This window comes from Mustela lutreola, chromosome 13 (assembly GCF_030435805.1).
Source record: "Mustela lutreola isolate mMusLut2 chromosome 13, mMusLut2.pri, whole genome shotgun sequence".
In the NCBI taxonomy this organism is placed as follows: domain Eukaryota; kingdom Metazoa; phylum Chordata; class Mammalia; order Carnivora; family Mustelidae; genus Mustela; species Mustela lutreola.
The window spans coordinates 86116196-86140823 of NC_081302.1; the positions used below are offsets into that span (position 1 = coordinate 86116196).

The 24628-nt window shown below is 39.5% G+C and overlaps 2 protein-coding genes across 4 annotated transcripts in view; both read left to right on the top strand.

Moving 5' to 3' along the window:
- ZMYM5 (zinc finger MYM-type containing 5) overlaps positions 1-3685 on the top strand; it is a 76587-nt gene extending 72902 nt beyond the window's left edge. For both annotated transcript variants that reach the window (XR_009346901.1, XM_059144149.1), the window contains one exon: positions 3100-3685. Coding sequence is in view for 1 of the 2 variants with exons in the window: in XM_059144149.1 (XP_059000132.1) it covers positions 3100-3132 (33 nt within the window). In the remaining variant the exon portion in view is untranslated. The remainder of the gene's footprint in view (positions 1-3099) is intronic.
- A 1557-nt stretch (positions 3686-5242) lies between these two features.
- The window catches only part of PSPC1 (paraspeckle component 1), a 104949-nt gene continuing 85563 nt past the window's right edge, over positions 5243-24628 (top strand). For both annotated transcript variants that reach the window (XM_059144158.1, XM_059144159.1), the window contains exons 1-2: positions 5243-5800; positions 13818-14119. In XM_059144158.1, the coding sequence (XP_059000141.1) occupies positions 5435-5800; positions 13818-14119 (668 nt within the window). In that variant the 5' untranslated portion in view covers positions 5243-5434. The remainder of the gene's footprint in view (positions 5801-13817; positions 14120-24628) is intronic.

The following is a 24628-nucleotide window of genomic DNA, read 5'->3' on the forward strand; positions in this document are numbered from 1 at the left end:
GGTTGGGGAGAGGGATGAATAGGAGGCACACAGAGGAGTTTTAGGGCAATGAAAGTACTCTCTATGGGGCTCCTGGGTGGCTCAGTCGGTAAAGTGTCTGACTTTGTTCAGGTCATGATCTCAGTGTCCTGGGATTGAGCCCTGACTGGGCTCCCCGCTCAGAGGGGAGTCTGCTTTCCCTCTTCCTCTCCCTTTGCCCCTCCCCCTGGTCCTGCTCTCTCTGCCTCTTTCAAATCAATTAAGAGAAAGCACTCTGATCAGACACATGAAAAAATGTTCATCATCATTAGCCCTCAGGGAGATTCAAATTAAAACCACATTGAGGGGACGCCTGGGTGGCTCAGTTGGTTAAGCAGCTGCCTTCGGCTCAGGTCATGATCCCAGCATCCTGGGATCGAGTCCCACATCGGGCTCCTTGCTCGGCAGGGAGTCTGCTTCTCCCTCTCCCTCTGCCTGCCATTCTGTCTGCCTGTGTTCGCTCTCTCTCCCTCTCTCTCTCTCTGACAAATAAATAAAAAAATCTTAAAAAAAAAAAAAACACATTGAGATATCACCTTACACCAGTTAGAATGGCCAAAATTAACAAAACAGGAAACAACATGTGTTGGAGAGGATGTGGAGAAAGAGGAACCCTCTTACACTGTTGGTGGGTATGCAAGTTGGTGCAGCCTCTTTGGAGAACAGTGTGGAGATTCCTCAAGAAATTAAAAATAGAACTTCCCTATGACCCTGCAATTGCACTCCTGGGTATTTACCCCAAAGATACAGATGTCGTGAAAAGAAGGGCCATCTGTACCCCAATGTTTATAGCAGCAATGGCCACAGTCGCCAAACTGTGGAAAGAACCAAGACGCCCTTCAACGGATGAATGGATAAGGAAGATGTGGTCCATATACACTATGGAGTATTATGCCTCCATCAGAAAGGATGAATACCCAACTTTTGTAGCAACATGGACGGGACTGGAAGAGATTATGCTGAGTGAAATAAGTCAAGCAGAGAGAGTCAATTATCATATGGTTTCACTTATTTGTGGAGCATAACAAATATCATGGAGGACAAGGGGTGTTAGAGAGGAGAAGGGAGTTGGGGTAAATTGGAAGGGGAGGTGAATCATGAGAGACTATGGACTCTGAAAAACAATCTGAGGGGTTTGAAGTGGCGGGGGGGGGTGGGAGGTTAGGGTACCAGGTGGTGGGTATTAGAGAGGGCACGGATTGCATGGAGCACTGGGTATGGTGAAAAAATAATGAATACTGTTTTTCTGAAAATAAATAAATTGAAAAATTAAAAAAAAAAAAGAGAAAGCACTCTGTGTAATCTGTAATGGTGGATACATGTCACCATAAATTTTTCCAGACCCATAGAATATACACTACTGAGTGAAACCTATTGGACTCTATGTGATCATGATGTGTCAATATAGTTCATCAACTGTAACAGATGTATCATTTTTGTGGGTTATGTATATAATGGGGAAAACTGTGCATATGTAGGAGCAGGAAGTATATGAGAAATCTCTGTACCTTCCTTTTAATTTTGCTGTGAATCTAAAACTGCTCTAAAAAATGAAGTTTGGGGGCACCTGGGTGGCTCAGTGGGTTAAAGCCTCTGCCTTTAGCTCAGGTCATGATCCCAGGGTCCTGGAATCAAGCTCTGCATCCGGCATCGGGCTCTCTGCTCAGCAGGGAGCCTGTTCTCCAACTTTCCCCCCACCTGCCTGCCTCTGTCTACTATAATCCCTGTCTGTCAAATAAATAAATAAAATCTTTAAAAAAAGTAAAAAATGAAGTTTAAAAGTGACAACAATAGGGACTCCTGGGTGGCTCAGTTGATTAGGATCTGTATTAGACTCAGGTCATGATCCCAGGGTCCTGGTATTGAGTCCCTCATCAGGCCCCTTGCTCAGTAGGGAGCCTGGTTTTCCCTCTGCCTGCTGTTCCCCCCCACCCCGCTTTTGTACTCTCTCTCCGCCCTCTCTCTGACAGATAAATAAAACCTTTAAAAAATAAACAAAAATAAAAGTGACAACAGTAAGAAGATATTGTTATGAAGATTAATGAGTTAATAAGTGTAGCACAATTGCAATAATGCCTGGCAGGTTTTGCTTTGTCACAGCTGGGAGTGGGGTACTACTGGCATCTAGGTGGTAGGAGCCAGTCACACTTCTAAACATCCGCTCACGACAAATAATTATTTGGTACAAAATGCAAATAGTGTCGAGGTTTAGAAAAGATGCTCTAATGCTTCTGAGGTACCATGATGTGGATGGCCTGACCTAGGGATTGAATATACTTAAAGAGAAGGACTTCAACTTGTGGCTCTCTAACATACTAAAGATTCCTAAGAAAGATATAATGCCTGAGGAGTGTCCAGTGAGGTGTAAGAACATGAAGAGAAGATGATAGTACAGAGGACAGAACAGTGTTTCCAGAAGATATGAGAAAAGTGACCAATAATAACACTTAAGGTACCAGAATATTTTCCAAAGATAATACTGTAACTCATTTACTATGCACAATAACTCTGTTAAGTAGGTATTATTACCAAATTATACATGGTGAAACTCAGGCACGGGTCTACAATGGCAAATGGGGCTGAGTGAGAAGTCTGAGATTTGACTGTTGCACCTGGTAAAGTAGAGACTGTCACCATTGTGCCAAGCGAGGTTTCAGAGGAATAGAATGTGGGGACAGACATCTGATTAATGTGGCTTAAGGAGATATCAAATTAGCAAATAGAGACAAAATATAGACAATTCTTCTGCTTTCACTGTTTCTATCTTTCTAGTAAAATAGCTAAAGGATGGGGCGCCTTGGTGGCTCAGTGGATTAAGCCGCTGCCTTCGGCTCAGGTCATGATCTCAGGATCCTCGGATAGAGTCCCGCATCTGGCTCTCTGCTCAGCAGGGAGCCTGCTTCCCTCTATCTCCCTCTCTGCCTGCTTGTGATCTCTCTCTGTCAAATAAATAAATAAAATCTTAAAAAAAAAAAAAGAAATAGCTAAAGGATAACATAGGTCTAAGAAAGGGGGTTTTTCGTTCCTTTTTTTTTTTTTTTAAAGGTGACAGTTTTATCAGTAGTTTGTTTTATTTTGCAGATGGACACAGTTGAATACAGATCAAGTGGCTGATCACTTGGGAAGGTGACTAGATAACTGCAGAAGCAAAGTGCTTGGAAGAAGATGCTATCCCATGGGTTGGTCTCCCAGGGGATCACTGGCAATTCATTCTTGTTACAGGAAGGCAGGCTACATATGAAATTAGGTTAGTTGATTTAGTGCTGATCGAGTGAGGCAATTTTATTCTGATTGTGCCTTTTTCTTCAGCAAAGTTAATAAATATTGACAATATTGGCTATGCATTCATATGCATTCCTACCTCACATTTGTGGTTGTAAATTTAAAGAGTGGTGAAAAGTTATTATGGGGGGGAAGGGAGAGTAAAGAAGAGGGAGAGCGGGAGAGGGAGCATAAGCTCATGTTTATGTTGGCATGAGAATTTTGGAGCTGGGATTTTTGCTGAAGGAGAGGGGATATGTTCTCCAGCTTGTAAGGGATCATTGAGAATGTCTGCCTCATCCTTAAATCCAGTGACACATGGGAAGTAGGAAAAAGGTCCATTTTTAGGGAGGGCTGTTGGGGAAGCAATCTTCAGAGGAAAACCATATTCCAGTTAAAGCAGGAAGGTGAAGATGTTCAGAGAAAAAAAAATAAAAAATAGGGGATTTTGCTGATTACAGAGAGTGAGTTTCCAAGCACTCAATAGGTGGCTTTGGAGCAACTGAGAGGGGTTTGGGGAATTGAGTCAGACTCAGGAATTTACAGACCTACATGGGGATTAGAATCTGGGTGATTAGAATTTGGATGGTAACTAAGGTAAATAGGGATTAGTCTCGATGGTATTTTATTTTTAAATTTTTGAATAGTTAAAAATTTTTAGGGGCGCCTGGGTAGCTCAGTGGGTTAGGGCCTCTGCCTTTGGCTCAGGTCGTGGTCCTGGGGTCCTGGGATTGAGCCCCGCATCGGGCTCTCTGCTCCGTAGGGAGCCTGCTTCCCCCCCTCTCTCTGCCTACTTGTGATCTGTATTTGTCGAATAAATAAATAAAATCTTTGAAAAAAAATTTTAAGGCATAATTTACATACAGTAATACTGACCCTTTTAGTTTACCAAGTTTTGACAAACACATAAAATTGTGTAGCCACCACCTCATTCAGAATATAGTTTCATCATTTCAAAAATTTCCCTGTGTCCCTGTGTAATCACCCCCCACCTCCAGCTCCTGGCAACCACTGATCTGTGTTCTGTAGTGCATTCCTTTTTATTGCTGAGCATATTCCATTATATGAATGTCACGCTGTTTACCTATCACTAGTTTGGACATTTGGATTGTTTCAGTTCTTGTTGATTACAAATAAAGCCCCTATAAACAGTTGCATGTAGTTTTTTGCGTGAATACAAGTTTTCATTTCACTTGGATAATTAGAAGTGGGATTGCTCTTCTTAAGTGAGCATATGTTTAACCTCATGAGAAACTACTGAAATGTTTTGCAGAGAGTGAATTCATCTCTTTTTAACACTCACTGGAGTGCCTGCCCATGTCCCAGGAGATGTACTGAGTGGAACTGAGTAGTTTGGCAGACACTGCATGACTCACAAATCTTAAAATATTTGCAGTCTGACCCTTTACAGAAAATATTTGCTGGCCCTTGTTATGGAGTATGGTCTATAGGAGTTCAGAACTTCATAAGCAATTTCATGGAGTCCTTCGTTGAGGTGAATAATCAACAGTATAATTATTTTATCGAACGGATAGTTTTATCAATAAGTATAATAAAAATCTTGCTGTTGATGGACAGAAATAAATGTCTTAAGGTGTTTCAATCACCGAGAAATATCTTCTTATTCAATGCCATGCGTAAAATTTGCAAGTTTTCGTTTTTCCATAGTCCTTGAGAATTGAGCTGGATATCTAAAAGAATTTGGATATTCCTCAAATCATTATGTTTTCACACACTGGTGCACAATTTTTCTCATAAGTGCAACCCAACAGTCAGCTAATTTAGAAGGGTGGGAAACCGCATTTAGCGTAGCCTAGGAAGTGGTTTGGATCCGCACCTCATGTAATATTGTGCTCCTGCGCATGTTAGTTATCGTGCCGTTGGCGTGCAATAATGCGCAGGCGCGTTGGCTCCGGCGCCGGCCTTTGCGGAGGGGCGGGACTTACTGCCGGCGTCTCTTCTTGTAACTGCGGGTGGTGGCAGCGCCATTTTGAACGTGCAGCTACCGCGGCGGTGATCCTCACCAGGCAGAGCAGCGCGCTAAGCGACTTGGTCGTCTTCTTTGACTTTTTCCTTCTGTATTCCGTATTTGTAGGTATATATAGAGATACGGCTGTAGCTCTAGAATTATATCCGAAATCTGAATTGAACTAAGATGATGTTAAGGGGAAACCTGAAGCAAGTACGCATTGAGAAAAACCCGGCCCGCCTTCGAGCTCTTGAGTCTGCCGCAGGCGAGAGCGAGCCATCGGCCGCCATGGCCCTCGCGCTGGCGGGGGAGCCGGCGCCACCTGCCCCGGTGGCTCCGGAGGACCACCCCGATGAAGAGATGGGATTCACCATTGACATCAAGAGCTTCCTCAAGCCGGGCGAAAAGACGTACACGCAACGCTGCCGCCTCTTCGTGGGGAACCTGCCCACAGATATCACGGAAGAGGACTTCAAGAGGCTCTTCGAGCGCTACGGCGAGCCCAGCGAGGTCTTCATCAATCGGGACCGTGGCTTCGGCTTCATCCGTTTGGTGAGTGTAGTGCCTGGCTGGCGGGGATGTGAGGGGGAAGGGGGCGTGAAGGGAGGCCCCTGTGAGGAGCGGGGCGCCGCGGGCAATCGTCCACGTTCTTCAGCCGCGGTGGAGAAAGCTCTTGTTCCAGCTGAGGCCTGTGCTATGGCCTGTGAAAATCGGGGCGCCTCGCGTCCTTGTTTTTCCCGCCGCGTTGAATTGTCCTCTCACCCAAGGCAGCGTTTTAGCCCGGAATTTCCGATTAGTGGGCTCGGTTTGCCGTCGCTTCTTGGTTGCTGTTGCCAACATTTTCTGCTCTGCGCGCGTCCGACTTTGCTTGCCCGGCGCTACATATAGGCTACGGCTAACCCGGCCCAGTTTGGGGTTCTAGTTCTCTGATTCCCACAAGGGTCAGGAACGTTTTGGGGTGAGACTTCTTCCAGGCAGAATTGTGTTGTAAGCGAAGTAGATAATGAATTTGGAACGGAAGCTTCGTCTTGCCAGAAATTTCATTGGGCATGGAGAACCAACCAGCGGACTCGCTTCTTAAAAAATTTCCAAATCATTTCCTTGGTTGCAACCAGACTTGGATGCGTTTAACGGTAAACCATGTTTCTCACCTGACCTCAGCGCAGCCCACCTTTAACTGCTTCGTTCTTAAACTCTGCAATATTGGGACGGTGTTGAATTGTTAACGTATCTAATGTAGGGTGCTCTCTTCCCAAACATTCTGGAAGTTTCCACGTGTTGGGGGGGGTATGAATTATATACTGTTTTATATTTTACGTGCACATCTTAATGCTAAAGAGCATGCATTTTACTTTATAGTTTAAACCTTAAAACTTTTCCAATAACATGCCAAATTTGTGCCTCCCTTAGATTTTTTTTTAATTCAGAGAGAGGGGGCTTTCCTTTTGCAGGTCAAAATATCTACTTTATTTGGTTTTCCCATGTGCTTTGTGGTGAATTCCATCAGTGTCAGTTATATAGCTTTATTGTAAATTCGTATTTAGATGCTGGATTTTTTTCCAACAAAATATTTTTCTGGGAGACATTTTTACACAAAGACTTCTTATGTTGTATTGCCTTTCTAGTTTGACCCTCAAATTTTATGTGCACGGCAGTTTGTGGAAGCTTTATTACTGGAGTTTTAACGTTCCAAATCGGGTTCTCTTCGTGGTTGGCCAAGGCAAAGTTTTAACATGTAGGTAGAATTGATTGTAATTTAATAACATTGTATTTTTTAGGGAGAACATTTGACTTTTTTTTTTTTTTTTTAAGATTTTATTTATTTACTTGACAGAGAGCTAGAGAGCACAAGTAGGCAGAGGGAGAGGGAGAAGCAGTTTCTCCGCTGCGCTGGAATCGCGACGTTGAGCTGGATCCCAGGACCCTGGGATCATAACCTGAGCCGAAACAGCTGCTTAACCGACTGAGCAACCCAGGTGTCCCTGAACATTTAAAATCTAAATGGCTTCAGGAGAAGGGTAAATCTTCACAGGGCATTATTAACAAGACGGGGAAATTTCCTTAAAATTTAAGTTAAGTAATCAGTGCATTTTGAACATGAAATTATAAATATCTTTTGGATATTAGAGAAACTGTCATTTGATAAAATTATTTTTGATACAATTACAAAAGTTATCTTAAAGGAATTTAGGTTTCTACAATGAAATATTTTAGGCAGTTTTTAGTAAACTTTCCAAAAAGATGTTACTTAACATTTTCATGGTCTTTGTAGCCTTTGGCACCCTTTTGGTCTGTTTTAAAGTTGACATTCTGGAGAAAGAATGGTAGGCCTGGATTTCCTTTTGTTTTGGAAGCCTTACACTTAAAAAATAAGCCAGTAGTAAACATTTTGACATGAAAAAAATCTTCTGTCTTTAAAGCTACTAATAATCCTTTCTTTACTTTAGTATATTAGCCCTGTCCGATAGAACTTCTGCAGTGATGGAAATGCTATGTGTATGTGCTGTTCAGTGTAGTAGTTACTAGCCACATGTGACTGTTGAGCACTTGAACTGTGGCAGTTGTGCTGGAGAATTTAAACTTTAAATTTTATTTATTCTTATATAGCCACATGTGGCTAATGGGTATTTGCTTTTAGTTTTTTTAAAAAGAATAAAAAGTCTCTTGGATTATGAAATGGGGAGGTGAGGACTGCTCTTGTCTGCTTTGTTGGGGTAGGCTCCTCCAAACGTATCATGTGGTATTTTTTGTGTAGGCATGTTAAAAATAAGTCATTGGGAAATGAGAATTTAGCTTACAAGGTTTGACTTTATGGATAACTTTACTGTTTAATCTTAGCTCTGTGATTAACAGGTACATTTAAAAGCCTTAAACATTTCTGAGTGATTATGTATCTTTTTCTACTTAGGGAAATCATAGTGTATACCTGATTTGAATGTAAGTAATGGTGTAGTGGCTCTAGTGTGTGGTGGTGGTGTAGTGGCCCTATAATAGTGGTGTAATTTTATTTGATTTATATTTTTAGGTATATTTTTTAACTTGTTTGGCAATTAATCTTTAAAATTAAATTTTCTTACATTGGTGGTTGTAGTTTTTTGGTTAATTGATGAGGTGAGACAGTATTTTGGAGATGGTGCAGGGTCAGCATTGCTACAATGTAACCGTGAGGAAAAAGAATTGAAGTGGCATTTCCTCATAAGGTCCTAATCCAGATTCTGAATCCACAGTACATTAGGGTTGAAATTGTTTATTTTAGATACATTTTGTGGAATTTTAGACCCCAAAAATTCTTTTTTAGGATTTGACTGGTTACTGACATTAGATTTGCTAAACTAACTGAGAAGTTGTAGTGCATTTTTAAAAAAATTTGTTTATTTAAATGATCTCTACACCCAATGAGGGGTTCGAACTGCAGACCCTGACTGAGATTAAGAGCCACATGGTTCTCAGACTGGCTCTGCCAGGAGTCCCAGTGGTGCATTTTAAAGATAGTTTAATGTAGTTAAAACTGGTTATTAGTTTGACCTGAACTCTCTTTCTGCTTTTATCTCTTCCCTCCCCTACTTTTAGTTCAGTACTAAAACCAGATTTCTGGAGTGGTGAGTCACAAAAGTGTGGGTCCTTTCCAGCAGATTCATCTCTCTCTAGTGTACTTATATTATTTTCCCTATCATTCATGCTAGCAATGCTGACCTTAGACCTAAAAATTGTTAACTGGGATTTGTTAGAAATGCAAATTCTGAGACCCTACCCTAGATTAGATCTACTGAATCAAGTTGTGGGGTTGGGACCCAACAATCTTATTTTTTTTTTTTTTTTAAAAGATTTTATTTATTTATTTGATAGAGAGAGATCACAAGCAGGCAGACAGGCAGGCAGAGAGAGAGAGAGAGGAGGAAGCAGGCTCCCCGCTGAGCAGAGAGCCCGATGCGGGACTCGATCCCAGGACCCTGGGATCATGACCTGAGCCGAAGGCAGCGGCTTAACCCACTGAGCCACCCAGGCGCCCCCCAACAATCTTATTTTTGTTTCTGTTTTCCTTTTAAATATTTTATTTATTTATTTGACAGAGATCACAAGTAGGCAGAGAGGCACGCAGAGAGAGAGAGGGAGAAGCAGGCCCCCTGCTAAGCAGAGATCCTGATGCGGGGATAAGGGGTTGTACAGTCTCTGTGGGTCTCAATCCCAAGACCCTGAGATCATGAACTGAGCCGAAGGCAGAGCCTTAATCCACTGAGCCACCCAGGTGCCCCAGTAGTCTTGCGTTTTAATTAGCCCTCTATGTTGTTATTATGCTTGCTAAGATTTGAGAACCACTATTGTAAATAAAGAGTTAAAAATCTACTGAATTTACATTAATTTAGCCACTGGGGACTAAACCCTCTCCCCTTGGGTTTGTTTTTAATAATGAAATGCTGTGTACTTCTTACGGAATGTCAAATACTAGAGAAGATCTTGTAGAATTTCCTTAGTGGCCTGTCCAGCATATAATTTCAAGTGCTCTTTTATTTATTTATTTATTTATTTTTAAAGATTTTATTTATTTATTTGACAGAGAGAAATCACAAGTAGATGGAGAGGCAGGCAGAGAGAGAGAGAGGGAAGCAGGCTCCCTGCTGAGCAGAGAGCCCGATGTGGGACTCGATCCCAGGACCCTGAGATCACGACCTGAGCCGAAGGCAGTGGCTTAACCCACTGAGCCACCCAGGCGCCCTGAGGTTTTCATTTAATATCTCTTTGACATCTTCTCATATCATTGGATTGATTTTTAATGACCATATTGTATTTCACAGTATGAGTGGACTGCCAGTTACCCAGCCAACTTTCTGTTGATTGACTTGAAGGCTGTTTCCATTTTGCATTGGTGGATTTCCTTGTACTTATTAATTTAGTACTGTTGGCAGTGGTCAGTTTTAATCACTAGCAAACAATAAAAAGATCTGGTCTTTGTAAAGAGCCTTTTGAAAGGGTCTAGTGGACATCATGAGATTCTAATTCAAGCAATTTCTATCTTGGGGTAGTCAGTTTCTTGTTATCTTTTTATATTCCTTTTAAATTGAAAACCTGTAATTTTACTTTTTATGCAAAGTGATGCAGGGACACTAGCTGGAAGGAGGAATTTATAGTGTATTGGTAGTATGAATTATGTATAGATCTGGGGGTGAGTTACTTCAACCTGCTAGGCTTATTTCCCCATATGTGAAGAGGGGATATTAACAACACACTTTGTAAGGTTGTTGATGAGGATAATGGAAGCTAATTGTGTAGGTGTGTATTTATATGCATATTTCTGTATATTTATATGAAATAATGAGTGGCTAGCATATAGTATCTACTTAGTAAAATTTACCTTATCATTATTCTGCGGTATGAAGTAAAGAAATCTTTGGTTTCATTTCAAACACGTAATTTTAATTGAATTTACAGATAACTTTAGTACACATTTATAGCAGTGGTTCTTAAATGGGGTGGTTTTGTTTCCCGGGGGACGTTTGACAGTGTCTGGAGAAATTTTTCATTGTCAAAAGTGGGGGTTATTCTACTGGCTTAAACCTCCTGTACAGGACAGCTCCCCACAACAAGAGTTATCTTTTCCATAATGTCAGGAGTGCTGAAGGTGAGAAATCCTGATGTAGAATTATTAATGAAAATATAAGTTTTGAAGAAGGATTATGGCTTTGAAAATTCATGACAGCATAAACATTTTATTTGGCCCCAAAGTAATTTAATTCATTGCCAACTTTAAAATAAATTACTTGAGGGGCGCCTGGGTGGCTCAGTGGGTTAAAGCCTCTGCCTTCGGCTCAGGTCATGATCCCAGGGTCCTGGGATCAAGCCCCGCATCGGGCTCTCTGCTCGGTGGGGAGCCTGCTTCCTCCTCTCTCTCTCTCTCTCTGCCTGTCTCTCCGCCTACTTGTGATCTCTCTCTCTGTGCCAAGTGAATAAATAAAATCTTAAAAAAATAATAATAATAATAAAATAAATTACTTGATTTAACATAAAAATTGGGACTTCCTGCTTCTCTTGGGGAAATAATATATGATGTTGTGAATATACTTGACTGAATCTGAGCAGGAGATGCCCTCTGGAAGCACTTCTCAGTTTTATTTATTTATTTATTTATTATTATTATTATTATTTAAGTCTGGGAGCCCAGGTTTTTTTTTGTTTGTTTGTTTTTGTTTTTTAAGATTTTATTTATTTGACAGATAGGGGTCACAAGTAGGCAGAGAAGCAGGCAGAGAGAGGAGGAAGCGGGCTCTCTGCTGAGTAGAGAGCCTGATGGCTGGGCTTGATCCCAGGATCAAGGGATCCCAGGTACAAAAACATGGAGTATATGGGAAATTATTCTGTTTTCATGATCCCAGGATCATCAGGATCATGACCCGAGCCAAAGGCAGAGGCTTTAAATCACTGAGCCACCCAGGCACCCCTTATTTATTATTTTCTTAAGATTTTATTCTTAAGTAATCTCTACTCCCAGTGAGGGGGTTGAATTCACAATCCCAAGATCCAGAGTGACATACTCTACCAACTGAGGCAGCCAGGTGCCCACCAGTGTTCAGTTTTAGAAAGTCCTCATCAGGTTCTCTTTATCCTCCTATCCTTTAACATTTTATTATGAAAAAATTTCAAATATATAGTAATGAACATCCTCTGATTCACCATCTAGATTCTCTAAGTTTTGTTATATATATTTTTTCACTTACCTATTCATCTTACTCTACCCATCAGTTCTTGATTCTCTGAACACTCTAGCATGCTTATCATTAACTAGAGTCCAGTATTATTTTTTTGAGGTGTTTGAAACCTGCATACAGTGAAATGCACAAATTTTAAGTGTACAATTTAGAAAAATAACATTTAATTCAAACTCCTATCAAGATAGAGAACATTATCATCCTTAAAATTTCCTCATGCCTCTTGCCATTCTCAGTCATACCCAGCAGTATTTTTAAAATCTACCTCTTAGAGTTGTTGGATTTTATATGACATATTAGGTACAAAGTACCTATCCCTTGTTAGATATTTATTGAATGGTTGTTGGTACATTTTTTTTTTTTTTTTTTTTTAGATTTTATTTTTTATTTTCAGAGGGAGATACAGTGAGAGGGAACACAAGCAGGGGGAGTGGGAGGGAGAGAAGCAGGCTTCCCGCTGAGCAGAGTCTGATACTGGGCTCCCATCTCAGGACTCTGGGATCATGACCTATGCCAAAGGCAGATGCATAATGACTGAGCCACCTAGGTGCCCCTGTTTGTTGGTACTTTTAAGAATGATTTAAATTAAAAATTTTTTTAAAAGATTTTATTTATTTATTTGACGGACAGATCACAAGTGGGCAGAGAGGCAGACAGAGACAGAGAGAGGGGGAAGCAGGCTCCCCGCTGAGCACAGAGCCTGTCGCTGGGCTTGATTCCAGGACATTGGGATCATGACTTGAGCCGAAGGCAGATGCTTAACTAACTGAGCCTTCCAGGTGCCCCTGAAATTTTATTTTTAAGTAATCTCTATACCCAAGGTGTGGCTTGAAATTAAAACCCGGAGATCACGTCACATGCCCTACTGACTTAGCTGGTTAGGTCCCCCAAGAGTAATTTTTAGAAATAGCTTTTTTGAAAATCTGTAAAAAGGTTAGATTCATTTGTCTTTGTAAAATTAGTTCTGTAGATAGATTTCTGCATAAATGCAGCAATTTAAAGCTGTCATTAATATTTTAGGTATTGAATAAGGATCTATTATGACGTTAAGATTTAAATAAGACAATATATTTGTTCTCTTACAGATGCATATAAAACTTCTTTCAGTTCTTTCTGGAGAGTTCTCACAACACAAAGAAAAAGAACATAACTATATTGAACTTCCAATTTGTTGATTATGTTTAGATGTCTATATTCTATACCAGCTTTGAATTCTTCAAGAAGGAAGTTCCCTAGTGGTTTCAGCAATGAATGTATTTTCTAGTTTATAAATGCACATGCACTTGATTTTTCTCTATAATGGGGAGAGCACATGGCCTATGAATGTACACGTTTGCTTCTCTCAATATAATGGAGAAATGTGTAGTCCATGAAAGTATTTCAGAAGTGGTTATTAACATCTGATAGGAGTTTTCATAGATGATAGAAGAAAGAAATAAAAAGGAAAGGAATTTTCTGGCATTGGAGGAGTGAGATGTTTTTTTAAGATGTAAATACAAAAACATGGAGTATATGGGAAATTATTCTGTTTTCAGTAATAGCTTCCAGTAACTGGTGCTTGGTCTGAAAAAGTAATTATTTTCTTGTAATATATGTAGGAGATTTAAAAAGATTGCTTCAAATATTTAATAGCTGGTAATTTCTGAATAGATAATCTTTTAGTGATGACTTGGGACATTGGGGTATTTAAACATACTTATTTTTGAATAATTAGTACAATGCATGTGATACCAAAGTTGAATGACACAAAAACAAAGTGACCCTATCCGCCATTTCCAAAAGCTACCCAGCTCTTCTCCCTAGAAACCGCTATTTAAAATTATTTGTGTTACTATCATCTTTAAAAAGTGATTTTTCCTCCTAAAAAGGAATCCAGAACACTGGCTGAAATTGCAAAAGCAGAGCTGGATGGCACCATTTTGAAGAGCAGACCTCTCCGAATTCGTTTTGCTACACATGGAGCAGCCCTCACTGTCAAGAACCTTTCGCCGGTTGTTTCCAATGAGCTGCTAGAGCAAGCATTTTCCCAGTTTGGTCCTGTAGAGAAAGCCGTTGTGGTTGTGGATGATCGTGGTAGAGCTACAGGAAAAGGTTTTGTAGAATTTGCAGCAAAACCTCCTGCACGAAAGGCTCTGGAAAGATGTGGTGATGGGGCGTTCTTGCTAACAACGTAAGTTTTAAACATCTCATCGTCCTTCTGTACAGTTGCAAATGGGCTTCTCTCTGTTCTGAACTTCTTTCTTTCCTTGCACAGTTCATACTGTTTTGGCATATGGGTAAGTAGGTGTTGAATAAATATTCACTGAATATAAATAAGGAATTTTTGTGTATCTCCAGGAGGCAGGAGTCATACTTCAGACTTCAGTGTATTGATTCATGCTTGATTGAATCTTAGAAAAGTTTTCTATTATGATTTTCATTCAGCTGACTGTATCTATTATATGCAAAGGAAAGTTTTATATTTAAATAATGGATGAATGACATTATAATCAACTTTATAAATGCTTTTTTTTTAAGTTTTAGCGGAACTGGATTTGTTATGTATTATTAGGTTGTTTACAGAATTTCTGGAAATTCAAGAGAATCGAGCTTTGATGCTATGGTTTCAGCAGAAATACAGCTAAAAGTAATGCCCAACCTCTTCATGAGATTGATAATTTGCATGAATTAAAATGCACCCAATTTTGTGTGTGTGTGTGTTTTTGTTTTGTTTTTTTTTTTTTTGAAGACTTTATTTGACAGAGAGAGCACAAGTAGGCAGAGGGGCAGGCAGAGGGAGAGGGAGAAGCAGGCTCTCTGCAGAGCAGGGAGCCTGACCTGGGGCTTGATGCCAAGATCCTGGGATCATGACCTGAGCTGAAGGCAGCTGTTTAACTGACTGAGCCACCCAGATGCCCCAAAATGCACCCAATTTTTTTTTTTTTTAAAGATTTTATTTATTTAATTTGACAGAGGTCACAAGCAGGCAGAGAGGCAGGCAGAGAGAGGAGAAGGCAAGGCTCCCTGCTGAGCAGAGAGCCCAATATGGGGCTCGATCCCAGGACCCTGGGATCATGACCTGAGCCAAAGGCAGAGGCTTGACCCATTGAGCCACCCAGGCGCCCCTGCACCCAATTTTAAATATAAAACATAATGAGTTTCAACGAGTGAATGTACTATGTAACTTAGAATCACAGTCAAATAGAGAACATTTTCATCATCCAAAAAAGTTCCTTTATTTTTTCTTGCAGTTATTCTCCACCCCTTAACCCTGTCCTAGATAGCTACTCATCTTTTGCACTCCTATAAATTAGTTTTGTCTTTTCTAGTTATTTCATATAAATGAAATAGTATATATTCTTTTGTGTTCCTTCCTTCCTTTCTTTTTTTAAGATTTTATTTATTTGAGAGAGAGAGAGAGAGAGAGAGCAGGACAGAGGAAGAGGGGCAGGCAGACTCCTAGCTGAGCAGGTAGCCTGACTTGGGGCTTGATCCCAGGACTCTGGGATCATGACCTCAGTTGAAGGCAGACACTTAATTGATTTAGCCACCAAGGCGCCACCTGTTTGATTTCTTTTGCTTAGGATAATATTTATGCAATTACATTCATACTACTGTATCAGTATTTTATTCCTTTTTATGGCTGAGTTTTATTCTATTATGTGGACATAATCATAGTTTGGCCAGTGATCTAAGGGTCGGTCAATGTTCAAGTTGTTTCTAACTGTTGGCGATTTTGAATAAAGGTTTACACAAATGGACATTTGTGTAAAGGCTTCTTGTAAACATTGTTTTCATGTGGCTTGGGTAATATTTAAGGGTAAATGGCTGAATTTTCAGCTTTATAAGAAATTGCCAAATTATGTTCCAAAATGGTTGTACTGTTTCACATACCTACCAGCAATGAGTGGGACAGAGTTCTAGGTTAGTTGTTCCATACCTTCACCAACACTTGATATTTTTAGTCTTTTGGATAGTCTAGTGAGTATGAGAACTTCTCGTGGTTAGTTTAAACTTTTATTTTACTAACTACTAATGATTAGCAACTTTTCATGTGCTTTTTTGGCTATTTTTATACCTCTTATGAAGTGTCTGTTGAAATTTTTTGCCTATTTTTTTTTTTTTAAAAGATTATTTATTTATTTATTTGTCAGAGAGAGAGAGAGCGAGCGAGAGTGAGCACAGGCAGATAGAGTGGAAGGCAGAGTCAGAGGGAGAAGCAGGCTCCCTGCGGAGCAAGGAGCCCGATGCGGGACTCGATCCCAGGACGCTGGGATCATGACTTGAGCCGAAGGCAGCTGCTTAACCAGCTGAGCCACCCAGGCGTCCCTTTTGCCTATTTTTTAATTGGGAGGTTTGTCTTACTGATTTAAAACATCTGGATACAGGTCTGTTTTATGATGATTTCTCCCAGTCTGTGGCTTGCTTTCAAATTTTCTTATTAGCGTTCTTCAGAAAGCAGAAGTGAATTATAATTTATCTTTTTTTTTTTTTCTTTTCTGACTTGTGCTTTTTGGATCCTTGTATGAAATTTCTGCCTCTCCCAAGGTAGCAGGTTTTTCTTGTGTTTTCTTGAGACATTTTATAGTTTCTTTTTTAAATTTATACCTGTGGTCCATTTTGAGTATGATATAACAATTCATTTTTTTTCCCCATATAGATACCCATTTGTTTAAGCACAAGTAATTAAAAAGATGATTTCTCCTTTTTTAATCTTTTATCTTTATCAAAAATCTTGAGGGGAAGAATCTGCACTATTTTTTGTTTCATTGATCTGTGTGTCCGTTATACCAGTACCTTTTTTTTTTTAAAGATTTTATTTATTTATTTATTTTTAATTTTTTTTTTTTTAAAGATTTTATTTATTTATTTGACAGAGAGAAATCACAAGTAGATGGAGAGGCAGGCAGAGACAGAGAGAGAGAGAGGGAAGCAGGCAGAGATGCCGAGCAGAGAGCCCGATGCGGGACTCGATCCCAGGACTCTGAGATCATGACCTGAGCCGAAGGCAGCGGCTTAACCCACTGAGCCACCCAGGCGCCCCAAGATTTTATTTATTTATTTGACAGACTGAGATCACAAGTAGGCAGAGGGGCAGGCAGAGAGAGAGGAGGAAGCAGGCTCCCTGCTGAGCAGAGAGCCCTATTCGGGGCTCTATCCCAGGATGCTGGGATCATGATATGAGCTGAAGGCAGAAGCTTTAACCCACTGAGCCACCCAGGTGCCCCTACCAGTATCTTTTTTTTAAAAGATTTAATTTTATTTTATTTTAGATTTTATTTATTAGAGAGAGTGAGCATGTTAGAGCAGGGTGGGGGGAGCTACTGAATAGAGAGGGAGAAGCAAGCTCCTGGCTCATCAGGAAGCCCCTGAAACAAAGACAGATGCATAACTGACTGGGCTGCCCATGCGCCCCTTAAAGATTTTATTTTTTAGTAATCTCTACACCTAACATTGGGCTTAAATTTATAACCCTGAGATCAAGAGTTGCCTGCTCTACAGACTGAGCCAGTCAGATGTGCCCCACAACAATGCTCTAGTTTCTTAATTTATGCTATTTAAGCTTTTTTGCTAAGCTAATTTGTTTATTTAAGCTTTGCTTAAATAATTTGCTTTATTTAAGCTTAATTTGCTAATTTAAGCTTTTATGCTAAAGTTTGAAATTAGGTAGTATCACCTTTTTTTTTTTTAATTGTTCTGGGTGTTGTTGTCTTGTATATTTTTTCTATCCATCCGTTTATTTCTCAATTTTAGTATAGTTAATGTACAATGTTATATTAGTTTCAGATTATTTTTACTGATTTTAAAATCGACTTGTCAATAAAGAAAAATTCTGCTGGGTTTTCGATTGAAATTGCCTTGAGTGTAGAGGTCATTGGGGGGAGTATTGACATCTTCACAATACTGACTTTTCTATTCCATGAATGTGGTATATCTCTCCATTTATGTAAAAATACTTGTCAGTAATAGTCATGAAACCTCTTGCCGTATTAACATGCCATTCCTTTCAGTTTTCCCACAGCAAAGTTCTTGATGTTCATCCTTAGTCTTTACACTGGATTTGATATAAAAGTTCCTTAGTTGATTATTGTATTGATTCCTTTTATCTTTGTTAGTAATAAGATGTGCCCATTTACTGTATTATTGGTTGGAATCATGGAAATATTTTAGGGTTTGGGGAACTGGCTACAAAGACAATGTAAAACATCTGTTTTTGGCCCCACAGCTTAGTTGTGTGATTTTTTTTTTCTTAGATTTTTTTAAGATTTTAGGCCTTGTTCCATTTTATTCACCTTTTGCTAAGATGTTATCTTCTCAGAGAGGTAACTTCTTTTTTCCCCAAAGATTTTATTTTTTTATTTGACAGAGATCACACATAAGCAGAGAGGCAGACAGGGGGCGGGGGAGCAGGCTCCCTGCCAAGCAGAGAGCCCGATGTGGGGCTAGATCCCAGGACCCCGGGATCATGAGCAGAGGCTTAACCCACTGAGCCACCCTGGTGCCCCTCAGAGAAGTAGTTTTATCTTGATACAGTCATCCCCTCTGCAACATCTCCTTTCTCAATATATTTTTTTTCTTAGCATTTACTGTTTTAATTTGTATGTCTTTCTCTGCAGTAGAATTTTTAAGTTCCATGAGGACAGGGGTTTGTCTTGTTCTACATTATGTAATCCTAACACGTATGTTCTTCTTCTTTTTTAAATTAAATTTATTTTAATTTCAGTATAGTTAACATACAGTGTTTTATTAGTTATGTGTGTACAGTATAGTCATTCAACAGTTGTGTGTCTTACTCAGTGTTCATAAAAATAAGTGTGCTCTTTCTAATACCCTTCACCTATTTCACCCATTCATACCCCCCTCCCAATCATCTGTTCTCTGTAGTTAGAGTCTGTTTTTTGGTTTGTCTCTTTTTTTCCCTTTGTTTTTTCTTAAATTCCGCATATGAGCAAAATCATATGGTATTTGTCTTTCTCTGACTTACTTTGCTTAGCATTACACTGTCTTAGCACTTGTAGTGTCATAATTCCTGGCCACAAACTAAGCTAATAATAGTTATTTAATGAAGGAAGGAAAGAAGGACCTAAAGCAATAGGCAAGGCATAAGATTAGTATTTTTTTCACTGCAGGCTTTGATTAATTGGTATTTTTTTAAAGTTAACACCCAGGCATTGGAAGTATTTGACTATTTTTTACAGGTAGCTTTTGGAATCACTTAAGAACACTTTTGAGGGAATGGACAAATTGTTGAACACTGTACTGTCTCATCTTTCATAATCATGATCATAGTCATAAGCATTTGGATTCTCATAGCACTATTATTCCATTTTTTAGGTGAGGAAACTGGCCAAGAGATGTTAAGTAATTTGTGTAAGATTGCACAACTGATTAATGGAAGATTTTAATCTGACACTATATCCCTTTTATGCTATAAGTAGAATTTTTTTTTTTTTTTTAAAGATTTCATTTATTTATTTGAGAGAGAGATAGTGAGAGAGAGCATGAGAGGGGAGAAAGTCAGAGGGAGAAGCAGACTCCTTGCTGAGCAGGGAGCCTGATGTGGGACTCGATCCTGGGACTCCGGGATCATGACCTGAGCTGAAGGCAGTAGCCCAACCGAGTCACCCAGGTGCCCTACAAGCAGAATTTTTAATATCTATCCTTTCTGAGAACATTGTTACTTAAACCTTCTAATGGAATTCAGGATGCTCTTTTCCCTGTTTGAGTGGCTGGAATCAACTGAAATGTGACCTCATATAATTTCCTCACTGCCGTATCTAAAGTGGGCTCTCTATTCTTTCTTGACAGCATTGTGTTTTTCCTTCTTAGCTCTTAAAATTATTTGTTTACTCATTCTTTTTTGTTTTGGTTTTTTAGAACACTTCAGGGATTGTTTTGTTTACCCTGATTCTCTAGCCGAAGGTAGGGTTGTCTTGGTACATTTTGGGTAATCAAGTATTTATTGACAGACTGACTCTCAGATGTCAAGAATAATACAAGTGATTTAATTTCTAAGTGTAGACTTCTTGTGTAATCAAAATGTCTCCTGAAAATACTTTTATCTCTCTTTTTAAAAATTTATTTGAGAGACAGAGAGAAAAGGGGGAGGGATAAAGGAAGAGGGACAAGCAGACTCTCCACTAAGTGCAAGCCTGATGCAGAGCTTGATTCGAGGACCCCCAAGAACATGACTAGAGCTGAAACCAAGAGTTGGATGCTTAATCTGTGGAGCTACCTAGGTGCCCCAGAATACTTCTAAATTGTTATAAGGTGCTGTATACTATATGCAGTTTTAGGTAAACAGTTTTGTACAGTGTATGTAATGACTAGTGCATAGTATGCAAACATATGTGTTAATTAAATATTTATGCTATTTTAAAATTACAAAAAAGAAAGATGGCAGGAAAAAAAGGAGAATTTAAAACCTTCATCCAGGGGCGCCTGGGTGGTTCAGTGGGGTAAAGCCTCTGCCTTCAGCTCAGGTCATGATTCCAGGGTCCTGGGATCAAGCCCCGAGTCAGGCTCTCTGCTCAGCGGGGAGCCTGCTTCCCTTCCTCTTTCTCTGCCTGCTTCTGCCTACTTGTGATCTCTGTCTGTCAAATAAATAAATAAAATCTTTTTTTTTTTTTTAAGATTTTATTTATTTTTTTTGACAGAGAGATCACAAGTAGGCAGAGAGACAAGCAGAGAGAGAGGAGGAAGCAGGCTCTCTGCTGGGCAGAGAGCCCGATGTGGGGCTCGATCCCAGGAGCCTGGGATCATGACCTGAGCCGAAGGCAGAGGCTTCTGCCTACTGAGCCACCCAGGCGCCCCTAAATAAATAAAATCTTAAAAAAAAAACAGCCTTCATCCATGATAATAATGGTATGTTTATATCTTTAAACATTAGAATTACACTTAGAGCAGAGATGCTCAGGCCCTAGAGCTACATAGGAATTGAGTAGGCATGATGCTAGCTGCTCATTAAAATTTCTCTCTCTGGCTTTTCTTTTTTTTTTTTTAAATATTTTATTTATTTATTTGAGAGAGAGCATGAGCGAGGAGAAGGTCAGAGAGAGAAGCAGACTCCCCATGGAGCTGGGAGCCTGATGCGGGATTCGATCCCAGGAATCCAGGATCATGACCTGAGCCGAAGGCAGTCGTCCAACCAACTGAGCCACCCAGGCGTCCCTCTTTTTTTTTTTTTTTTTTTTTTAAAGGTTTTTTGTTTTTAATTATTTGTCCTGGGTTGTGGGGAGAATAAGTCAAGCAGGGGGTGAAGCAGGCAGAGGGAAAAGCAGACTCCCCGCTGAGGAAGGAGGCTGATATAGGGCTTGATCTCAGCATCCTGGGACCATGACCTAAGCTGAAGGCAGACCCCTAACCCACTGAGCCACCCAGGTGCCCCTGTTGCATATTTTTTCCCCCTATGGACCATTACAGGTTAAATTAAATCAAGATACAGTGTTGTTTTTACCACTTGCTAACTGATACCCTAAAAATGATATTGTAGTTGTTCCCGTAGGAAGAGAGTTAAGCCCTTGCTCTAGGTTTTTGCGTAAGGGAATGTTGAGGCTAGCTAGTTTGATCTCTGTCAAGGCCACTGAAACATCATATCAGCAGTAATTAGTAATTTTTTAAAAAAGATTTTATTTATTTATTTATTTGAGAGAGAGCACGAGAAGAGGGGTAGAGGGAGAACCAGTTTTCCTGTCGAAGGGGAGCTCAGTCCCAGGGCCCAAGGATCCTGACCTGAGCCAGACGCTTAACTGCTGAGCAACCCAGGAGCCCCTGTAATGTTTTGTTTCCATATTCGTGTATTCACTAGAGTAGCATTTCAAGGACTTTTTCCTTTGCAGTCACAAGGTGGCTCATGTCCTGTGCAAGAGGCCCTAGCTTTCATTCTGTCTCAGCTTTTGGCATACCTTCCTCACTAAGTTTAATCATTAATTGCTTTTTATTTATAGTGAGAGGTACAAGTTTTTTTCTTTGACTGAACACTTAGAAGCCATTGAAGGGTAGTTTATTGGCCTAATTTCAATATTGTTGTGTCTCAGGGAGTAGGGAGACACCCAAAGAGAGGGAAAGATAGGAGAACATCTGGTCTTTGGAGCAGTCAGAACACACATAACGTTTACTGGGTAAGTTTGCAGTCTTTTATGGGTGTGGTTCATGTCACACCTGAAACAATTACAATATTGACATTAAAGATCACTGATAATGGATGATCCTAACAAATGGAATAATGAAAAAAATTTGATATACTGTGACAATTATTAAGATGTGACACAGAGACACAAAGTGAGCAAATGATATTGAAAAAAATGATGCCAGTAGACTTGCTCAATGCAGGGTTGCGAAAACCCTTGTATTTGTAAGAAATGCAGTATCTGTGAAACCCAGTAAAGCAAAGCACAGTGAAGTGTGGTATTGCCTATATGTTACCTAATATACAATCTGTATTGAAATTTCTCCTGTTCATTAGTAGTGTTATTTATAACTTTGTAATCTATTCAGTCACTGATAGCACATTGAATTTGGTTTTTATGGCTGTAATTTCCTTTTATCTTAAGTTTTCCAAATGACAAAAATGTCACTGTCATGATACTGACATTTTTGAAGAGTCCAGGACAAGTGTTTTTCAGAATTGCTTCATTTTGGATTTGTTTTCCTCTTAGACTTTTGAGGGTTTATACTGTTAAACTCTTAGCTTTGTAGGAACAGATTCCAAGACATTTTATTTTAGACTCTTGCCTTTATATCACTAACCTACTTTGGGATTTATTTATTATTTATGTTTCTCCTGATTAATAAGCTTCCTTTTTTTCTATGAAGTTTTCCTGACTCTTATATTTGAGTCTTTTTTGATATTACTAAAAATGCACGGGGCACCTGGGTGGCTCAGTGGGTTAAAGCCTCTGCCTTCGGCTCAGGTCATGATCCCAGGGTCCTGGGATCGAGCCCCACATCGGGCTCTCTGCTCAGCAGGGAGTCTGCTTTCCTTCCTCTCTCTCTGCCTGCCTCCCTGCCTACTTGTGATCTCTGTCTGTCAAATAAATAAATAAAATCTTCAAAAAAAATGCATAGTATTTCATTACAGCTATGCCAGACTTAACTATTCCTTTTTGGACACTAGACATTCCATCATTAGACATTTAGGTGGTTTCCCTTTTTTGCTGTAATAGCTAACCTGTGGCAAACATTATGGACCATGGATGTTTGGTTGCTCTTTGTTTCGTGGGTACAGTTGTATTTTTTAAAGATTTTATTTATTCATTTGACAGAAATAGCTGAAGCAGGGGGAGCAGTAGGTAGAGGGAGAAGCAGGCTCTGCACCAAGCATGGAGCTGGATTTGGGACTCAATTCTAGGACCCCTGGATCATGACTTCAGTGGGAGGCAGACGCTTAAGTGGCTGAGCCATCCAGGCACCCCAAATTTTTTTTCTTAAGTTTTAAAAAAAATTTTTAAGTAGTCCCTGGACTCAGTGTGGAGCTTGAACTCAGAACCCCGAAATCAAGAGTTGCATGCTCCATTGACTGAGCCAGTTAGGTGCCCCTTCTGGGTTTAGATGTATATGGCGCAAATGTAGTCTGGAATTTCCATGGAAAAGCTTAAGTAAATAGCTTACTTTTTTTTTTTTTTTTTTTTAAGTTTTATTTATTTAAGTGATCTCAGGCTTGAACTCAAAGCCCCAAGACAAAGAGTTATATTATCCTCCAACTGATCCAGCCAAATACCTCTTAACTGGTTCCTTTTAAACCAATTGAACTTGGTAACCCAAACTTTATGAGGAAATCAAAGATTCATGAGGGTAAGATTAATTGTAGAGAGTAACTTTGAAGGAAAGCTCTTAATCTGTTATATGATGTAGCTGAAATCCTTATTTTGTGTAGCATTACTTTATTTGCTAATTATTTGTTGCTTTTATTTTTCTTAAAATCCCTGCTTTGGGGGCACCTGGGTGGCTCAACCATTAAGTGTGTGCCTTCGGCTCAGGTCATGAATCCAGGGTCCTGGGATCGAGCCCCGCGTTGGGCTCCCTGCTCAGCAGGAAGCCCGCTTCTACCTCTCCCACTATCCCTGCTTGTGTTCCCGCTCTCGCGGTGTCTCTCTCTGTCAATTAATAAATAAAATATTAAAAAAAAAAATCCTTGCTTTGTGTAGCATCACTTTATTTGCTAATTATTTGTTGCTTTTATTTTTCTTTTTGAGAGAAAAAATGTTTTGCTTCCTATAGCACTTCTCTTAAGTTACAGTTCTATGCTTTCTTTTTATTCATGAGGGAAACATTTTTTAGGGCTGACAGCTAGATATTTAAGTGATCTTTTGTTGCTAATCAGAGACAAACGAAATCTTTTTTCTTTTATTATTATTTTTTTAATGTGTTGACAAAGATTTAAAAATACCCAGTGAGTGAAAATGAAGTTACATTGAGTATTTTATAACTCCTGGCACTGATGAAAATTTGTTACTCTGTATCTGGGAGGGATTTAGTTACTGAGTAATAAAAATCTTAAGATTCTTTGACTGTTGGAGATATATGTTAAGTAAATATTTTGACTCAAAGATTTGGTATATCACTTTATATGTGGTTTATCACTTTATTTCTAATAACAAAATATTGACCAAATCTGAATTTCTTTTTTTTTTTTTTTTTTAAGATTTTATTTATTTATTTGACAGAGAGAAATCACAAGTAGGCAGAGAGGCAGGCAGAG